The sequence below is a fragment of the Phodopus roborovskii genome, unplaced genomic scaffold, assembly GCF_943737965.1.
Source record: "Phodopus roborovskii unplaced genomic scaffold, PHOROB, whole genome shotgun sequence".
Lineage (NCBI taxonomy): Eukaryota > Metazoa > Chordata > Mammalia > Rodentia > Cricetidae > Phodopus > Phodopus roborovskii.
In genome coordinates, this window is record NW_026126480.1 from 33999151 (window position 1) to 34019803 (window position 20653).

The 20653-nt window shown below is 48.1% G+C and overlaps 1 protein-coding gene across 1 annotated transcript; it reads left to right on the forward strand.

The window, feature by feature from the left end:
- Window positions 1-868: 868 nt before the first annotated feature.
- Window positions 869-19182, forward strand: Kdm8 (lysine demethylase 8). The gene is made up of 8 exons (XM_051192901.1): window positions 869-1074; window positions 9024-9533; window positions 11644-11810; window positions 13296-13428; window positions 13821-13865; window positions 17561-17710; window positions 18595-18687; window positions 18764-19182. Exons 1-8 carry the CDS (start codon window positions 967-969, stop codon window positions 18926-18928), a joined length of 1371 nt encoding a protein of 456 aa, XP_051048858.1. The 5' UTR covers window positions 869-966; the 3' UTR covers window positions 18929-19182.
- The last annotated feature ends 1471 nt before the right edge of the window (window positions 19183-20653 follow it).

Genomic DNA, 20653 nt, shown 5'->3' on the forward strand with positions numbered 1-20653 from the left:
CTGCAGAGTGAATCCCAGGACATCGAGGGCTATGCAGTGAAACCCTTCAAAAAGGGCCTTGTAGGCTTTGTCACCCACAAGCAGGATCCCTGTTGATCCACTGGCTTAACAAGTTATGGCCAGATCAGGACATGTAACAACAGTTGCAAAACAATCAAACATCCTTTCTTTAAACCCACCAACCCTAAATTAGGGAAGGAAAAGATTTTTTTTTTAAATCCCAGCCCTTTCAGCTCCACCCCTTCTGCTTTGCAGGGGGTGTTTTCCCTCTGTGTTTACTGCTGTCTGTTGTGTTTGAGACTTCTCTGCTGCTACCTTTTGAGCTTGAGATTCTTTCTTTCTGCTTTTTAACTCTTTAACTGGCACAGATAACGAGCGGGGTGAAGACCCCTAGACTGTATCACCAACTACAACACCCAGAAAACGATCCGTTGCACTGGCCTTGAGCAAAAACTCCCACCCACTTCCTCATCACTTAGCAGGATTGTTAGGAGTGGGGCACCAACTGAGCAGTAAACAAATTCCCTAAGCTTTTCTAGCCACACTCTAAACCCAAGCCTAGCGGATCTTTACAGAGCTTTGGTTGCTGCTACAAATCCAGGAAACTCTGAAATTCATCAGGAGAGAATGCTCAAAACACAAAATTCGTGGTGACTTCCACACCACTCTGCACCTGCCTGTGTCTGCACGGAAACCCGAGGTTGCCTCACCGAAACCAGCCCCGAATGCCATACTTATGGGTTCAAATTATACATGTGATTTCCAAAACTCTGTAGCCATTTTGTTCCACCTCAGTTTCATACTCTGTAAAATAGAATTAATCATCTGAGTTGGAAGGATTAGGTGAAATCGTCAGAAAGAGCTCAAGCTGCCACAGGCTTCGACCTGAAGAGGGCGGGGCTGGGGCATCGATCGCTCGGCGCTCCTCTAGGCTCTCGTCGCGATCAGCCGAGTCGGGAGTGATCGATGCTCCCTGGTGTAGTTCGTGTGAACCAGGCCAGCCGTGGAATCTTCGCCCTGTCGGAATCAGTCGTCGCCGGCGATAAGAAACAGGCCCATGCAAGCGTCAGACAGGTTAGTTGAAGCTCGGCAGAGCTCTGGCACCTAAGGCTCCTTAGACACGCTGCGTGGGTCGTGAAGGACGAATTGCGCAGGCGCCACACTAAAGCCCCAGAGCGGTCGAGCTGTGGGACGGCTTCGCGCAGGCGCCTTGGGAAGCTTGGGAGCCGCTCGAGTTGTAGCTGGCTGCTCGCACATCTAGTGGTGTCAAAAGCGCATGCGCAAAGTTGCTTCGCCCATCGTACTGCCATGAGTCTGCTCCGTTGTGCTTTTTCTCTTCGCACACACTTCTTCACTGTGTGGCTTTGGTTAATGTTTCAAGTGTGGAGACCGGCCGAGTGGCCAGATGGACCCACCCTACGTGCCTGCGCCGTCCTTCAGAGAAGTGTGCCTTTGGCCACTGCTAAAAAAGGGAGGTTTCCAACCTCCACCCTGGAGCCCGCCCAAACCGTCCTGGCCCCCGACAGCTGACCGAGTCTCGCTCGGCCGACCACAGACTTCCTGGGAGTCGGGGCGTCTTCTGCCTAGGCCACTTAGCCAGCCCTCCACACACACAGAAGGGCATGAGCAGCTGGGTTTTGCGGGTACTTTGAGAGAACGGCTGCACGTGCTTTCTTAGACGTTTGTTCACACTAAGGCCTCCAGCAACCCGCCTGGCCTGTGCTCTCACTGCAACCAAGACCAATTTTTGTAAGGTGCCCTAAAAAAAAAGAGCATCAGGCCTATATGTGGTTCCTTTGTCTTTAGTGTGAGCAGCAGGAAGCCTTAGCTCCTGCTAGGTTGGTTCCCTTACAAAGAACCACTCAGGTTAGATCCTGCATCCTTACTCAAAAAGGGTAGTTTTGTGCACTAACAAGCCTTTCTTTAAAATACCTTTTAGAATTAGGGCAACAGAGAAAAGTTGTTTTGTGCAGCCTGCAACCGACCTTTACCCGAAAGCGGTGCCTTGTCCTGACAAGTGGGCTTGGAGCACCTTGAAGGCCACTTTGCAAGCAAGGACACATGTTCATCAGACTGTACATTGAGAGCCTCTCCCACATTCAAAAGCAAAGCAAAAAGCCTCGTACGGCCAGCAAGACATTTTAAAGGCCTATTCCTGTTGTATTTTGGGAAGAGACTTGTAATGTGAGCATATGAGGCCACTGAGACTAGTAAATGTGGCCTGTGCTTCGGTAATTAAAGCTGTCATTTTTATCAGGAATAATCCCAGATTTTGTCTAGGCACTTAAATTTATAGCATCCTAGTTTAGATGGCAAATTCCATTGGTAGTCCTCCTATACCTGACTATTGAAAGGCTATCCAACTCAATAAACTTTTATAATGGTACTCTTGATAGTTAATTTAAAGACTTAAAGTTTAGGTGCTATGTGAAAACCTGGTTTATACACCATGTGGTTGATTCCCTCCTGTGGAGGGCCATTTGGTTAATACAGCCTTTTCTAAGAGGCAATTCAGTGAGAGGTTATAGGAAGCTAGTCCATACTTCCAGATCACAAGGTCACTCAGGCTGGTCCCACCTATCAGGGTTTGAACAAACACTAGATTGTGGACTTAAAGCCTGGGTTTGGGGCTATATAGAAAGGCAATCTAGAGAACATACACTGGGAGGCATGGTCAGGCTGCTGGCCACGTGAAGGCTGTTGCTTCTGGCCCACACAAGGCCAGCACCTCTGGAGATAGTCATAGAGCTTAGGAGCCCCACTATGAACAATTGCTGAATCCTGGAGCTCTTGTAAAAAAAGTTTGGGAAATTGGCCATAAAACCAAGGCCAAATGTGGCTTCACCTGGGGTATGTAGTATACCTATTAGTGACTAGAGTCACCAATAATGCATTAATGGCATGTTAAGGAAAGAAAAGTATTTTCCCTTTGAGTCATTTAGCCAAGATCGAGTCCAGATTTGAATTCTCAACACCATGCCCCTTGTGTATTCTGTCATCTGTCTTGTCTGTTGCATGAGTCTGAATCTGTGCCTGCCCGAAGGCTATCTTGTGAATATTTTTGGCCCTGTGTCTATGTGTTTAAGTGTGTCTGTCTATTTTGTGTGTAATTGTCTGTGTCTGTGTTGTATGACTGTCCCTCACAAGAGGTCTCACTCTGCATTGAACTAATGTGATTTCTGTTATTATTAAAACTTGGGGACAAATACTGAAGATAAAAACTGAGATAATTGCAAATGACAGCAACACACACAGCCACACCTAGACTCCACCTCATCCTTTTCTGAGGGTCTTTCTTCCTCTCCTTGAGGCCTTCAGGGAACTCCATGTTCCATTCCAAACAGCTGAATGTGAACCCTGCTTCTTAAACCAAATGCTCTATTCCATTGGACACCAGACCACAAATAGACAGAATTGCTATAACATTAAACAGCACCAAAAACATCTCATAGAGAAGGAATTGGGATACTTTAGGGGCATCTTTTAACAGAGTTTTACACTGTTAAGTCACTGACTGGCTCCAACTTACCCAAACAATGACCATCATTGTTTATCAGCTAATATCCATAAATGTTGCTTTCACCTTTTTTGGTAGATTTTAGAAATTTGTTTTCAACTTCTGTAATTGCTGCTTTTAGCAAATAACTCAATTGCATTGTCCGGTCCTGAGGCATGAAAGAATACATTACTTAAGATTACAGCGATGCATTAGCTTATGTTGTAAAAGTTAATTATTGGAAACCCAACACGAGTAACATTGATTGATACATCGTTCTCTTAAAGGCAGGTTAAACAAACAGTTTGAGTACACAGTAACATGGCAGTCTTGTCTTGAGTGACTTCAAGGTGTATTATTAACTTTAGCTGTGAGGTTTAGCTGTCTGAAGGCTGTTTTGTGGATCTGTTTGGCCCTGTGTCTGTGTGTTCTATGTGTCTATCTTGTGTGTAACTATCTGTGTCTGTGTTGTGTGACTGTCTGTCCCTCACAAGGGGCTTTACTCTGTATTGAATTACTGTGATTTCTTTAATTATAAAATAAAAACACGGGGGCAGATATTAAGGATAAAAACCTGAGATAATCACAAACAACTGCAACACACACAGCTACGGTTCACTTCCCGACTCAAAAAGGCCACACCACCCGCAGGTTCTGTCTCATCCTCTCCCAAAAGTTCTAGTCACTTAGAATACAAGAAATCTATAATGCCTGCTTTTAAAATGAGTCATTAAGTCATTTTGGATGGATGTCTGTTGCATAATACAATGGTGGAGGCTGTTTAAAGGGCCAGGTAGGTTCTGAGAAAGGCTGTGGAGGCAGCCATGAGACCACTCACTGTGGAATTTCCTCACACTGGGGACATAAGGCCCTGTGGGCAACTTGTATTTAATGTCAATCAGTAGACCTGTCAGAAGCCACTTCAGGTAGTCACCAAGTCACCCTGACAGCCACTATAGTACTGAAACTTACAACCTAACTGAAACCCCCACATCTGGAAGTTATGTTAAAACATTACTAAGGTGGGGCTCAGTGAGGGAACACACTTGCTGCCAGGATTGACAGCTTGAGCTTAACTCCCAGGACCCACATGATGGAGGGAGAAAACCAGTCCTGAAGCTATCCTCTGACCTCCACACATACACCATGATACAAGGTCACCATCACACGTGTGTATGCACATACACACAGATAAATAGGTGTCATTTAAATTACTTTTAATTACTAAGGCTAGCTCCTGTGGCTGAGAAAGGATGGTTTACTATAGCCAATGTGAGACCCTCTATAGAGTGCTCTTTCATGTCGTCTGCAACATGAGGCCCTTATCTTCAAGGCCATTGGAAGTAGCAGTGTATAAGTGTTAGTTATCTGAGGCAGCATCAAGACACACAAGGCAGAGAGAGCCCAGCATCTGACATCAATAGATGGGAATATTTATTTCAGGCAGTGAAGGACCCACACTCTTATGTGGGAAAAGGGGTGCTTCTAAGAAAAAAAGCTGATGGAACCCTTTATAGGGGCAGGGTGCTGGGCTTAGGGGTGAGGAAATTGTTGGCAACTGTAGGGACTACATATGGGTCTGAAGTCCCTATTTCCTGGAATTCTCTCTTTAAGCAAGACAGATTATCTTGGAAGACAGGCTGTCTCTGCCAACATTCCTACTGGGCTGTGATGACTGTTCTTGGTTATCAGCTCAACTACATCTGGAATTAATTCAACCAACCCCAAGTGACTGGGCCTTTGAAAGAAGTTCTTGCCATTAGCTAAACAAGCTGTGATGGTTTGAATAAGCTTGGCCCTCATAAGCTCATGTAGTTGAATGCTTAGGGAGTGGCATTAGGAGGTATAACCTTGTTGAAGTAGGTGTGGTCTTGTTGGAGGAAGTGTGTCACTGAGTATGGGCTTTGGGGTTTCAAATGCCACAGCCAGACCCAGGGCTTCCTGCTGCCTGCTGATCCCAATAAGGCCATACCTCCTAATTGCACTCCTTAAGCATTCAAATACATGAGGCTATGGGGGCCAGTCTTATTCAAACCACCACGATGGTCAGCTATCTCTCCAGCACCATGTGTGCCTTCTCACCACTGTACTTCCCACATGATGACAATGCACTCAGCCTCTGAAACAGTAAGCCATCCCCAACCTGTGGAGAAACCCAGAGCAAAGTTAGTATCTTAACAGCCATCTTTCCTACTACTCTCTTAGATACTAACACACTGGTAATTTCCCATTCCCCTATGACTATTTTCCTGTTAAGCATACGGTGCAGCCTGACCCAAAAAGAGTCCCAGAGGCAGGTTTATCGTACAGCAACTTATCTTATAACAGAACACCTGCATCCTGCTTGGAAGGACACTCTGCCTCCATCACATCCTCCCTTTGGCCCATTCCCTCATTTCTCCACTACTTAAACCCTGTGACTGTATTCATTAAACGAGACTTGATCGGAACACTGTCTTGTCTCCATCTCTCGAGTCTCTTGTCCCCTCATTCTCATTCCCTCCCTCAGGGTCCCCATCACTGACCCCTCAGGCCAGGGCACCAACTAAATGGGGTCTCTTCACAGCAATAAAAACTCTAAGACACCATCTGAGGCCAACATTTTATTTTCCCCAGTGTGAGGGCTGTTCTTGGTTGTCAACTTGACTACATCTGGAAGTAACAAAAACCCAAAAATGGAGGGTACATGTGTGAAAGATTTCTGCTTAATTTGAAGTGGGAAGATCTACTTGTAATCTGGATCTTTGAGATGGGAAGACATACCTTTAATCCAGATCTGATCTGGGCCACACCTTCTATGGGAAGCCTACAGAAGGACGTGAAATAAGGAAGGTTTTGCATCTGGGCTCAACTGGACAGGGATCTATGCCTTCCCCACACCCCCCAAACCCCAGGTTCTGTTGTCAGAATTCCATATGGGTGTGGGCAGCTACTGGACATGGAACCTCCTGCTCCTTGCTGTCTGTTAGTTATAGGCTCACTTCATCTCTTTGCCTGTGGCGTTTCCAACATGGTGTTATGATCCAACACATACTAGCTGATTGGTCAGTAGAGAGTCACTAAGGGAGCCAGATCCAAGCTCATTCGTCTGTCACTTCCCAGTACCGTTGGTTTATTTTTCTCTTGCTGCTAAGTAAGCTGCCATAAGCACTGGATGTAAACAGCAGGCTTGCGGATCTGTGGGCTGGGATCTGACCAGTCTTGCAGGGCTGAAATCAAGGGCTCAGCAGGGCTGCCTTCCTTTCTAAAAGCCCCAGGAAAGAATCAATTTCTTTGATTTTTCTCAGCTTCTGGAAGTTTCTCTGAATTCTTCTCAGCTTGTAGCCTATTCACTAGTCACCAGAGCCAGCCACTTCACCTTTCTTTGACCATTCTTTTGAAGTCACACTCCTTTCAACTCTGACTTGAGCCCAAAGCAATCCTTTTACTGTAACACATGAGTCCATCCAGATAATCCAGGATAATCTCCCACCTCAGGTCCCATTTTCAGTTACACCTGCAGAGTCCCTTTTGCCCTATTAGGTGTCATAATCACCATTCAAAGGTAGGATATGAACATCTGTAGGAGCTGTTACCTGTCCATCAGCGCAGACTAACTTGTAAGAAGTACCATGAGCAGTCTACTAACCAGCTAAGTGTGCTTATCTTTTGCTCAGGTCATTCCCACGTGGATCATCCAGGCTCAGGAGCCTTCCCACAATTCTCTTTTCCATGTGGTAGCTTCCTGCTACCTGGGATTTTTATTCCCTGGAGTCTGAGAGCACTCCACTTCCACCTTCTAGGGTACCTGTAGGAGGTGTGTATGACCAGACATCAGTTACTGCACATGTTCCTATAGCACGTGCTTCTGTCTCAGTAAATTACATGGAAAGCTTGTCTGACTGAGTCAAGAAGATAATGGTATCTTTTCTGCTTGTTGGCAGTAGCACAGGCCTTTAATCCCAGCACTTCTGAGGCACAGGCAGGTGGATCTTTTGAGTTCAGAGATGCGGCCAGCCTGGTCTACATAGTTCAACGGCAGCCAGGACTACACAGAGAGATCCTGTCTCAAAAGAGGAGGGCATCTTTTCATTCTTTTCTTTTGCCCCATGCCAGGAATGAAACCCACAGGTAAAACTCTAGTACACAAAAAAAAAAAAAAAAAAAAAAAAAACAGGAGTTGCCAGACTACATTTGGTACCCTATACTTTTTTATAAATAAAGCTTTATTGGAACAGAGCCACCCCTGTTTGTTTATTCTGGTTTGTGAAAGGCAAAGTAGTGGGAACTGTGACTGTGTGGACAACAAGCTTAATGTTTCATATTTGCCCATCTACATTCTCTGCCAAAAACATGCTGGTCTTCCTCACTCAACATCATGGGAGGCAGAGGATGCCCTGCTCTATCTAAGGTTGTTGTAGCAGACTGTCTGGCGGTTCCGTTCTCTCCAGTCTCTCCATCTTGACTCCTCCTTACTACTTCCTCTTTCCTCTTTGTCTCCTAGTCCCTCCTATCTTCCTTTCCTATCGGCCAACAGTGTTTTATTCATTAACCAGTATGAGAAACATATATACATAATGGCATCTCCTATCAAGGGTGATAACAACCACCCTTGTAGGAACTAGCCCACTCTTGTAAGATGGGTATTGATCCCTTACAACAGTGATGTCCTTGATCTAATCACCTCCATCTGGGCCCCATCTCACAAATGTCCCCTGCTGAGGACCAGACTCCAAGCCCATGAAAGTTTCGGGATAAATCACATCTAACCCACAGCAGATGACACAGCTGTTAGGACAGTGCGGAGAACATAGAGCAGCACAGATAGCAATGGTTGTCTGTGAGCTGCAGGTCCTGTTAGTGATAGTTGTCATGCCCATATGACACTCAGGCTAAGCCACCACACTCCAGTGCTGAGCATTTTCTTTCTGCTTAGGTTTCTATGTTTGTTAGCTTTCCTTTTCTGTAACAAATATCCGAGATAACTTAAAAAGAAAATTTATATTGGCTCATGATTTTAGAGGTCTCAGTTCAGGGCTGCGTGGCCCTGTTGCTTTGGTCCTGTGGCAACTCCATCCATCAGTGTGGGACTATGAGGCAGAGGATGCCTGTTCACGTTATGATGACAGAGAAACAAGGCTAGTGTCTTATTGTGTTCACAGGCATGTCACCATGACTCTTAAAAGGCTACACCATTCCCAGTACCATGACAGTCTGGGGACCACTTCAACGTCAACACACAGGCCTTTGGGGACACTTAAACGGAGCACTTCCTTCTGCACCATACTGAGACTTATCTTAGGCTCTAGGGAAACCAAGATGGGATGTGCCACAGCCCAGCCTTGGAGAGGCACACCACACTAACATGCCCGTGGATGTACTTTGTGACAAATGCCAGGCATTGTTCAGGTCCCTGAAAATAGAGCAGAGACCCCAAAAGATGGCCCTGTACCAGTGGAGCAGCCAGCAGCAAAGGCCCTGTTGAAAAGCACTGTTATGAGCTTCAGGGGTTGGGTGTGGTCTCTGATTCCTGTCTTCTTCCTCTCAGGTGCTGATCATGTCAGAGGATCCTAGGGGTCCTACAGAGCCCCTGGTGGGGTCCAACACCCTCTGGAAGGACCTCAGGGTACTCCTGCCTGATACAGAGGAAGAGCTGAACTTGGAGCTCAGTGAGAAGGTGGACAGGAGCATGACTATGCTGCTACAGCAGGCTGTGGGGCTATTCTATGCAGGACACTGGCAGGAGTGCCTGCAGGCCAGCGAGGCCATCCTGGACTTCTCCTGGGAGAAGCTCAACACTGGGCCCTGGCAAGATGTGGACAAGGAATGGCGCCGTGTATACTCCTTCGGCTGCCTGCTGAAGGCCCTGTGCCTGTGCCAGGCACCACAGAAGGCCACTACAGTGGCTGAAGCACTGCGGGTGTGTGACATGGGCCTATTGATGGGGGCAGCAATACTTGGAGACATCCTTCTCAAACTCGTCACAGTCCTCCAGTCACACCTACTCCCAGGAAAGCAGCTTGCCTGTGGCCCCCACCAGGATCAGCCTGCCACCAAGGTATGGGTAGTAAGTCATTACCAGCAGTCCAACCCATCTTCTAGAAGAATCTACTCCTCTCCCTGGGTACAGCCTCACACAGGCAGCCTCTCTGCTGAAAAAAAGCATTGTGTTGATTTGGGGAGTGAGCAGCTAGACCCTAAGTCTGCAAAGGCAGGGCCTTTTAAGAGGGGGAGGTGGCAGCTTCATTAATCTATGAGAGGCAGCTCACCAGAACTAGGCAAAGCCAGCCTTCTGCAGATCACTTCCAGGCAGCTCTGAAGGAAATCCAACATGCCTTCTTACCACCTAGTCTGGGCAAGATACTTCAGCCAGAAGACTGAGGTTCAGGAGGCCACTGTGTTCTGTCCCTCCAGTCGTCATGGAGGTTGGCCTGGTATTTAAGTGTCCCAGAGTTCCTTCCAAACCTGGAGCACAGCTTACACCCAGACTTCACCCAGTTTCTTCTGGATGAGCCAGAAACTATCTACTCTGGGCCTCAGTGTCCTCTTCCATAGATTGTCACATGGTCCTGAGCCCCAAAGAGGAAAGGCCAGGGCTGTGTTGGATACTAGCCATGGAATTCGGTACTGTTTCTCACGTATTTCTCAGTGCTTTCCTGCAGTCTTAGAATGTCCTGTTGGGTGTGATTTATGTATAAAAAGATGTGATGGATGTCATTAGCATATGAGTGTGACCACAGTGGAAAAGAGATCCATCCACAAGCCAGGAACTGGGGTATGGTTGAACCTTTCACCTCAAGAGTTGGAGGGGTCAGTAGGGAAAAGCTAAAGCCTGGACAGCCAACCACTGGCCTCTGTTTACCAAATGAAGAGAAGCTAAGCGCACATCCATAATCTGAGAATCTGGGAGGCAGAGGCACAGGATGGAGAGTTTGAGGCTAGCCAGATCTACAGTGAGAAAAACAAACATCAAGTGAATAAATAATAATAACGATAAGTTACAAATTGAGAAGCAGCCTCAGGGACTGCCAGCAGCCATGATGCACAGTGTCATTTGTGGGCCCATGACAGTCTACAATTCAAGACAAATGTGTCCCCTTTGGCCTAGGGCACACACTCCCATCTTCCCACCAAGGGTGTCCCAAGGAGATATTGTGGGGGACTCCTGCTCAAAGTGTTCCTCTTCTGTTGCTAGAGGACAGAGGAGGCTTCTGTGAGGGACTGTTACAAGCAAGGCCTATGCTGGATGCGGCAACAGTACAAAGGAAGCAGGGCCAGTTCAGCCTCGCTAGTGGTCCTGGGTACCGCATGTGGATGCTATTGTCATCATCAGTTTACAGATGAGGAAATGGAGGCCCAGGAGTGGTAAGTGACCACTCAGCTTACCTGAGGGAAATGGCTAAGGAAAGTATGGTGCAGCCACTGGGTGGCAGTGTGGAAACTCCTAGGATAGTGCTTAGATGCAAAGCAGAGCTACTTCCTCATCAAGACTACTGTTGCCAGCAGTGCTCCAAGATTATGAGATGCAAAGAAAAAAGGGATCTTGAGCTGGTGAAAACAAATAGTATGGAAATTTTGTCTACTACTGAGTGTGGTAGGCACTCTGGGATTTGAGGCAAGGGAATTCTGGGCTTCCTAGTGAAACTGTCTCAAAAAACACAAAACAGCTCAGAGTAATAGTGAACACCTTTACCCCATGCACTTGGGAGGCAGAGGCAGGTAATGTAATGTCTGTGGGTGTGAAGACTGCCAGGGCTACATTTTGAGACCCTGTCTCAAAAATAAAACAAAACATGGGACTGGGGAGATAGTTCAGTCAAGAGCTTACCACACATGTAGGAACACTAGAGTCTGATCCCTAGGGCCACATAAAAACTTGGCATGATGGCATGTTCTTGTCCTTCCAGAGCTGGGGAGGTAGAGACAGCTGGATCCCAAGGGCTTGCAAGCCAGCCAGCCTAGCTGAATCAGTGAGCCCCAGGCCACTGAAAACCCCATCTCAGTAAGGTAGACAGACAGTGCGTGAGAAAGAGCAACAGCTGAGGTTGCCCTCTGCCACACACATGTGCACACACAAACACTCACAGATCAAAACAAAAAAGAAATGCTACTTGCTGATACAGGTTCCAGAGACAGCTGCCCTCTTACTTTGTTTGGATTCTAAACAGAAGGCGAGGTGTGACTCTAACTCAGCGCCCGGTGTGGTGGTAGAGCGGGCAGTACCCAGGCTTCGCTGCCCAACCCTGCAGTACTTCAGGAAGCACTTTCTAGTCCCTGGGAGGCCTGTGATCCTGGAAGGTGTGGCTGACCACTGGCCGTGCATGAAGAAGTGGAGGTGAGTAGGCACTGTGGGGAACGGAGGCCCTGCCTCCTATCAAAATGTCCCCAGGGCTCCCTCAAGGCCTCTTCTGGCCACTCATAAGTGACTGCCCCAGACCACTCTTCAAAAGCCCCTGGATTGATTGCAGAGGATTAATGAAGACTTTAATTTAAAGTAGGATATTGTGGGGCTGATAAGATGGCTGCAAAAGCCTAGTGGCCTGAATTCAAGCCCTGGGACATACACAGGTAGAAGGAGAGAACCACAAAGTTGTCTTCAGACTTTCTTCCACACATGACACAGTGGCATGCATGCCTCCCAGCACATGGAATAATGAAGTTTTCAAAATTAACTAAAAATGTGAGGTATCCTGAGTTCTGCAAGGTCTAAGCTGCTCACTGACATGTGTTTACCCTGAGCAAACCCTTAAGAATGCCTGAATAGCAGGCTCAGCAATGTTAGGTGTTAGTGCCAGATCTCGGAAGTCCCACAGGCCCTCCTTCTCAGAGCTGGAATCACCCAAGAGATGGCTCCTCCTGGGATTCAGACTGTCTGGATACCTAAGATCTGCTGCCTGAGAGAGGTATGAGGCTGCAGCTGAGGGGGTACATTTGCCTCCTTCCCTGTTCACTGTTCTTGTCATCACTATAAATCAGAAACACAGTGGGGGCTGTGAGTGAGCATGTGGGCTGCCTGGGCACACCCTTGTTTTCTCTTGTTATTCCCTAGCTCCCCAGTGGAACAGCTCTTTCTATGGCCTTGGAATTGCAGTGGGTAGCCTAAGTAGTCATGAGATGACTTCAGACACTGGGGAGCTTAGTTCCTTCACACACTGCTGTTCTATAAGGACTGGAGAATCCTGATTACAGCATCCACAGTGGGTGTATAAGCGGTACCACGGGCACTCTGCAAGACAACTGTAGCTCAGGGGAGTAGGTTGAGTTGAGTCGGCCTGTTGTGAGTGTGCGAAGTGGCCCCTAAGAATGAAGTAAAGAAAAATCCTGTAGAAGCCACAGCATAGCAGCCATGCTCCAAATGAGGCAGATGAGGATCGAGGACTCAGGAAGGCTTACTCATGAAAGGATCCCCACCCCACCCATCCCGGGCTCAGAGTTCAGAGCTAGCACTTCACACTCAGGCACCCATACCACCTTCAGTTTGTCCCGAGATGTCTCAGCTCGTTGACAGGGTAAATGAAGAGTTAGCAGAGGTGGTCAGCTTACAGTGTGTGTGACTGAGGTTGAACCTTGAGTGTTGGGCATGGTGTAGATAACTATCTAGATCCACATGCAAAGCCACATCCACTGTGTGGTCTTGGGCAAGTGTCGTCACCTCTCTTTGGTGGGACCTATGTCGGGAGAGTGAAGGCAACAGCACTCTCCACCCCCTGAGGTTTTGTGAGGATGAGAGAACCAAAGAAACCCATTCCTGGATGACAGGGTGAGCAGCAGTGATGCAGGCTGACAGCTGTGGTGACGGTGTCAATGCCTACTCTTGTAGTCTACAGTACATCCAGGAGATTGCTGGCTGCCGCACTGTCCCTGTGGAAGTGGGTTCAAGGTACACAGATGAAGACTGGTCCCAGACCCTCATGACCGTCAATGAGTTCATCCACAAATACATCCTGAGCAAGGTATATGGGAGTTAATATTTAACAGATGGACAGTGTGACTGAACTTAAAGGCAAAATTTATGTTATGTACACCCCACCATGATTTTTAAAACAACTTCTGATGAAAAGCAGCAGCCCTGGGCTATGCACCACACCTACATTATTTACTCAAGGGAGAAGCTGCAGAGGCTGGCAGCTCATTCAGACAAGGCAGAGCTGCACCCCAGGCCCTAAGTCTCCTCCCTTGGAGGCCATTGATCACATTAGGTCCTAGGTTGGGGAAGGGGACCACTCTGGACAGTGGTGGGTGGAGCCAGGGCAAGGGCTTAGCAACCAACTAAGCAATAGAGCCACCAAGAGGTACCCAACACAAACTAACCGATGGTCACCTCTGCTTTCCTCCTCTGGTTTAGGCAAAGGACATTGGGTACCTCGCTCAGCACCAGCTATTCGACCAGGTAAGTCTGAGACCATGTTCCTGTCCTGCATCCCTCACCTGCTCCTCTCCCAGGGAGCATACATGACTATCTTCTGGTGTGAGGGGTCTCCCTCATTAGCATGGGCGGCAGAGCACTGAGGCAAGTTGAAGTGCCAGGCTTGAGAAATTATGTGCTGAGTCTGGGCCAGGTTTGAATCCCCAGGTTGAGCTGCCAATGACTGAAGGTGGAACTTGGCTGAGCTGGAGTGGGAACAGGTAGGATATTCCCATTGAGAAGCACCCCAGCACCAAAGCATGCTGAGTACAGAGGCCACCAGCCAGTAGGTCATTCACCAGAGCCAGAGAGCCAGGGGGTAGAGGTCCTGAAGGCCAGACCAGGACTCTGGATTTAATCTGGACATGGTGGAGTCCTGGGAGGCCCCTGATGAGCAAGGAGGCTCCCTGGAGATCCTGAGCACTGTGATAGACAGTGCATGTTTCTGCAGGGATCAGACCCTTAAGAGTAGATCAATAGGTCCACCCCTCCTGAAGTAGCCCCCTGCCACCCAGCACTGGCAGCTCAGGTTCCTCTAGAAAGCAGGATCAGGGTTAGCCAGTGCCTGGCCACAGCAGATGTACCTCCACAGACCTATGGAGAGAGGGCAGAGAGCTGCCTGATTGGGGGTAAAGTAAGAAAATCAGGATATACACTTGTCTAAGTGCTGTGTAACAAATAGTATAGGCAGGATAAGTTGTAACAATAGTTTATCTAGTTCTGGAGTCTGGGAAGGTCAAAGGACCACAGTTGATGAGTGCTATCTAGCATATCAATGGCTTAACAAAGGATGGCATGTGACAAGAGAATAGGCAGGGTGGGACCTACTTGGTTTTATAGCAATCCTGTACCTGTGATACACACAGTAACAGCATCGGTCTCAGCATCCATCTGTCCATGAGGCACAGCCCTCGTGACTAAATCACTTCTTAGTTTTCAGCCATAATTTAACTTTAACAGAGCACACAGAAACCAGAAGCCAGTGGGTTTTCCTCTCCTGCCTGAAGCTCCCACATCATCTTCATGTATGGCCATCACTGTGGGAAAACAGATTCTGTTTGCACCAGCAGCGAGGCTTCCCTTCCATTTAGGGTGCAACAAGAGGTTCTTAAGTTCAAGGCCAGCCTGAGCTGCGTAGGGAATCCTTCCAAGCTATCTGGTTATCCTTTTTATTCAGTGTGGTGATTCAGCCTATAGCATAGCACTACCCACATTCAAGGTGGATCCTTCCAACTTAATTAAAGCTCTCTGGAAACACCCTCCCACACATACTCAGAGGTGTCTAACTCTAAACCCAAGGCTGTAAGGCAAAGCTGCCCTTTAAGGTGAGTCAGAACTGTGTGCGGCTGCTTCAGCCAGATCTTGCTGTTTAGCTCTGGCCCTCAGCTCCCCAGTTTTTCTCTGCTGCTCAGACAACCTCAAAGAGGAGTTTGAGCAGCCAGGCATTCTGGGGACAGGGCACAGGCTGTTTTTCTAGGACCTCTGTGTCTACAGGAAGCTTAAGCTATTGACAAGTCTTAGAAGCCTCTGACCACTGCCTTGGGCTTGCCAACAGTCACATTTGCAGAGTATATATCCTCTGAGGATTTCTGAATCCTTGGCCAGTAATTTTGATGAGATCCAGCCAACCAATCACTCTTCAGAAATCCTGATGACATCATCAGGAACCAACCAGAGTTATGTTCAGCATGCTGTGGCAAGGCCTGGTGCTTTGCACTAATGTGGTATGCTAGGAACCTGGGGTTCTAGCCATGTTGGAGACTGTGAGACTCTTCAAGGACTCCCTGCAACACTAGGTCCTCCAATGCCCAGGCTATCAGGCAGCAATTCTTACACTGGCCACAGGAGATAGTGAAGTAGCTGGTACAACCTCTCTGCTAGAACATTCTGGCTTCCCAGCTGGGTTGGAAATGGCCTTGGGCTTTCTGACCTGCAAGAGGCTGTAGTAAGGTCAATGAAAGAATGTCAAGGAAGACTTGCTCTCCGAAAGGCTCTTGAGTTTCATCTGTTCCCATTCATTTCAAGGTTGAAATGTGCCCACAAGACCTGCGGCATCATGCTGCCTGGTGCTAAGGGCTAAGCCTGCACCCTTGGGCAAAGAGTTGCAAAGGGCCCACTAGGGGTAGAGGCTTCCCAAAAAGTAGCTTCTTCATGCCAAGGCCACAGCTCACACTGAACCTGACAGTGGCATTATTCCCTGGCAGAAGCTGTCCCCAAAGCTTTGTGTATCACCACATTGTGCACCTCTCAGACATGTCTCATTAGGGGTTTCTTTGCCCAGGCTTATCCTGCCAGGGAACAAGTTCATGGTAGCACAGACCTGGGTTGTGAAAGCCAGAAGCCAAGAAAAATCCATACCACCATTACAGATGTCCCCTCCAGGGAGATGAGAATGTAAACTGTTGAAAGACAGTGTAGGAGGCTGCGGAGGGAAGTAGGGGCAGAAGCAAAGGGGCATCATAGAGGCATTTCCCAATGCCACCTGGTGGTAGGGTACTCACTGCTACTCCACAGCCTCTGTGAGAAGTCACTTACCACAAAGGAACCCAGTGCATGCCCCCTTCCAGTGGCTCAGCCCATGGTGCTCTAGAAGGTTTGTACTGGTTACCAGGTCACTGTCAGGCGCAAGGTTCAGCAGCCTGTCATAACCCATTGCATCAGGCCATCTTCAGCTTTTGCTAATGTCATTAGTGGGAAATGTTGAGTGCTGCAGAGTCAATTCTGTTCACTTGCTAAGACCTAAACCCTCCCTCACCACTGATAGGCTTCTGAGTGCCTGCCTTGGTCCCCTAGTGGCTGGGAAATGTTCTTGGTTCTAAAGCCCCCTTTTCTGGCCTCTGAACACTGTTTACTAACTCTTACCTTGCTAGTCTTTGTAGTAATTCATTTAAAATACACCAGTTGTGATTTCTTCACAGGTAGTAATTTTTTGAAAATCATCCCCTCCAGAGATCTGATAAATATCCAGTGCACTTGACTTTTGGGGATTGTTTTTTGTTTTTGAAACAAAGTTTTACTATGTCACACATGCTAACCTCCAACTTGTCATGCTTCTGCCTCAGCCTTCCAAATGCTGGAATTACAGCTGTGCACAAACAAGCACCACACCTGTGGTTTTATTATATATACTTTTTAACACTTGACTGGTGTGGTAACTCATGCCTTTAATGCCAGGAAAAGCAGGTGGAGTTCTGTGAGTTTGAGGACATTCTAATCTACATTGTGAGTTCCAGACCAGCCAGGGCTTTAAAATGAGCCTATTTCAAAAAAAAAAAAAAAAAAAAAAAAAAAAAAAAAAAAAACAACATTATTTTTAGTAAATGGCAGGATGCTTTTGTGGGGGAGGTGGGATAAAGAAGCAATACCAGGTTTCTAAAAAGAAAAAAAAAATCTATGTGATAAAAACAAATATAAAGCAAGATTATAATTCTTATCTTTTATTTATATCTTAAAATTTTATTCATTAGGATATGAACCTAAGCTGGGTAGGATGGCACATACCTGCGATACCTGTACTTGGGAGGCTGAGGGAAGAGGATGAGGGAGATACAGAACTGTCTCAAAAACAAATCAATGAATCAGGGAGTGTATTTGGCTCTGTCAGGTAAGGTAGTCAGACATCAGCTGGGTCCTGGCTGGCATACCTAGCCCTGGCTTCTGCTTTCTGCCACTACCCTCAGATCCCAGAGTTGAAGCAGGACATCAGCATCCCTGATTACTGTTGCCTGGGTGATGGGGAAGAGGAAGAAATCACTATCAATGCCTGGTTTGGTCCCCAAGGAACCATCTCCCCACTGCATCATGACCCCCAGCAGAACTTCCTGGTACAGGTAGGAGTTGCTGCCAGACAGGGGCTGAGTAAGGAGTTTGTTGTGGTAAATACCCATAATTCCAGCACTTGGGAGGTTCAAGGCCATCATCAGCCACCTAACCAGTTCAAGGTCAATCTGAGCTACATGAGACCTAGTATTGGAGTGGGGGGGGGGGTGTTAGTAAAAGGGATGTAGACAGGACAGAAACATAAAAAATAGTTCTGGGGTAGGGCTTCTCCAAGGTCAAGGCTACACCCAAGTGGATTTCTCTGGGGCCAGATAGGAAAGCTCTCGGGAGGAGGGCCTAGCACATTCTGGGAGCCCCATGCCCTCTATCACCTGCCAGCCACCCTCACTCTCACTGCTAGCTTGCACCTATGGATAGGGCCAAGGGAACAGGTCTGTCAGCCATGGCTAGATGTTCCCAGAGACTCAGCCAAAGGTTGTCCCAAGGGAAGCAGTACACACCCTCTGCTGTGAGAACTTGTCACAAACTGAGGTGCTAAAAAGACTTAATGAGAGCATTCCTGCAGAGCATTGGGCCAGCCCTGCAAAGCAGCTCAGTAGCAGCTAAGAGCCAGGGCCCAGGAGCCCACCGCCTGGCATGCCCACCAGCTGTCACCTTAGTAAACTTGGCAACATTTTGCCTCTTTGCTTCAATTTCCTCACAACTGAGGTGAAGAGGAAACCTGAAATTAAGCCAGGTCCACACTCAGTGCTTGAGCTTAGCTACATGCAGAACTATAAGGCACCTGAGGTGAGCACTCTCAGAATGTCAGAGCATGTGGGACAGGGCACCAGGACACAAACCACCAGAAAGGCCTGGAAGAAACAGGCCCACAAGCCTATAGTCAGTGGGACAGCCTTGCTGTCCTGAAGCTGATGGGTCTCTTCTCTCCCAGGTGTTAGGAAGGAAGTATATCCGGCTGTATTCCCCACAAGAGTCTGAGGCAGTGTACCCTCACGAGACGCACCTTCTTCATAACACCAGCCAGGTGGGCATACGGGGGATCAGAGACATGGAGCCTGCTGTCTCTAGAGACCAGCAGATGACATTCTTGCTTTTTGCAGGTTGATGTGGAGAACCCTGACCTAGACAAGTTCCCCAAGTTCTCTGAGGCCCCATTCCTGTCCTGCGTCCTGTCCCCAGGAGAGACCCTCTTTATACCTGCTAAGTATTGGCATTACGTGCGCTCCTTGGACCTGAGCTTCTCAGTCAGCTTCTGGTGGTCATAGCCAGGGCCAGAATGCAAAGGACCTACCGGGCAGACACCTCACCCAGAGGCAGTGAGCCTAGAGGAAGCAGAGGCCCTGGATGCTGCTAGATTCCAACAGTCCTGCTCCCCCAGCCACTCTCTGTAAGACTCATGTGGGGCATGAGCTGCTGTGTATTCCTAGGCCATCTATATTATAGATGCTTCATTTCTTTTCTTTGTAACTTAAATTTTTTTCCATAACATAAATAAAAATATTTTCTGAATGTAAAAAAACTGTTTCTCCAACCCAATTCCCGTGCCGACCAAAGAGGCATTGGGAAGGGAGGGTAGCGAGTATGGGCCCTAGAAGAGAGACACCCCTGTCCATCCATGGACTCTTTAGTGGCAAGTACTGAAAGGAGCCACATATGTCACATAAAGGATGCTGGCCCAGAGAAACAGAGACCAGAGCAGGACAATGAAAGGGTGGACAGACAGGAGCTGGTTAAGGTCAAAGGGCCTGCACAGTGGGTGGAGACTCTGGAGCCTTGGGAGGATGGCAGATAACTGAAGGTGTTTAGAATGTGCAGGCCCAGCTCTGGATGGGCTAGACTAGCCTAGCTTGTTGGTGATAAAACCCATCCTGGCCAGGTATGGTGGTACAGGCCTTTAATCCCGTAACTCAGAGGAGGCAGAGGCAGGCAGATCTCTGTGAGTTCGAGGCCAGCCTGGTCTACAGAGGGAGTTCCAGGATAGCCAGGGCTACACAGAGCAACCCTGTCTCAAAAAAACAAACAAAAAAATTCTGAACTAGTTTAGGTAAAACATGTGGGTTCCTACAGCACTCTTGGGTGGCTCAAAACAGGTCTAGACTCAAGGCCACTGTTCCCTACTTCCCCTCCTCCACTGCTCTGGTCTCCACTTGATTTCACTGTTTTTGCTCTTCTGGAAGTGGAAGAAGGGGGGAAGCTCTGACTTCATCTCCCTCCCCACATCCTGACCCCAATGTCAATTGCTGGTCCTTTCTGTTCAAACCAAGGATCACCAGTAAGGATGCTGGTGGCTAGGCCTGGGGCAATCCTTGTGGCCTAATGATTGACAGGCCTAGTTCATCACACCCCATATCATAAGGTGACCAGGCCAAAGAATGTGAGCTTGGCCACACAGGGTCTGAGAGTCTAGACCATCAAAGTATGCCTTTTTAGACAGCTAGCTTTGGCAGGGAGGATGTACAGCAGGCTGAGGCTGCCCCCAGGGAGTAAGCAACCAGAGGCCTTAGAGGTTGTCATCCTGTCTGGCACTAGTAACAGTAATCTCACCTGACCAATTACTGCAACAGCTGTGCTGTACAGAGTACTAAGGCATAGAGTAGGAAAAGCCAGTATTCCAGGTCTTGTAGCCTAATGAAGAGCCACACCTCCCCTGGGGCTCAGGCACTGGCACTCCTCACTAGATGTGCATCAGCTGTATTGACTCCACCTTCACACAGTGGCCTGGCCCTTACAGTACACCCTATGACAACCAACCGGTAGATTCAATACTATCCTGGGCCAAGGCTGAGCAGGTGCCATCACCAGGTGGGAAGCAGGGAAGATGGAAGGTTGCTGGAACCTGCCTGCAGGCCTGCCTTCTCACTGGGAAATGAGGGAGGGCTCTCAAGCTGGCTTGGAAACAGCACCAATAGGCCCCTCACAGCCAAGAAAAGAGCAAGCGTGAAGATCCACCAGCCCATCATTCACACAGCACACTGGATCTGCTCCACACC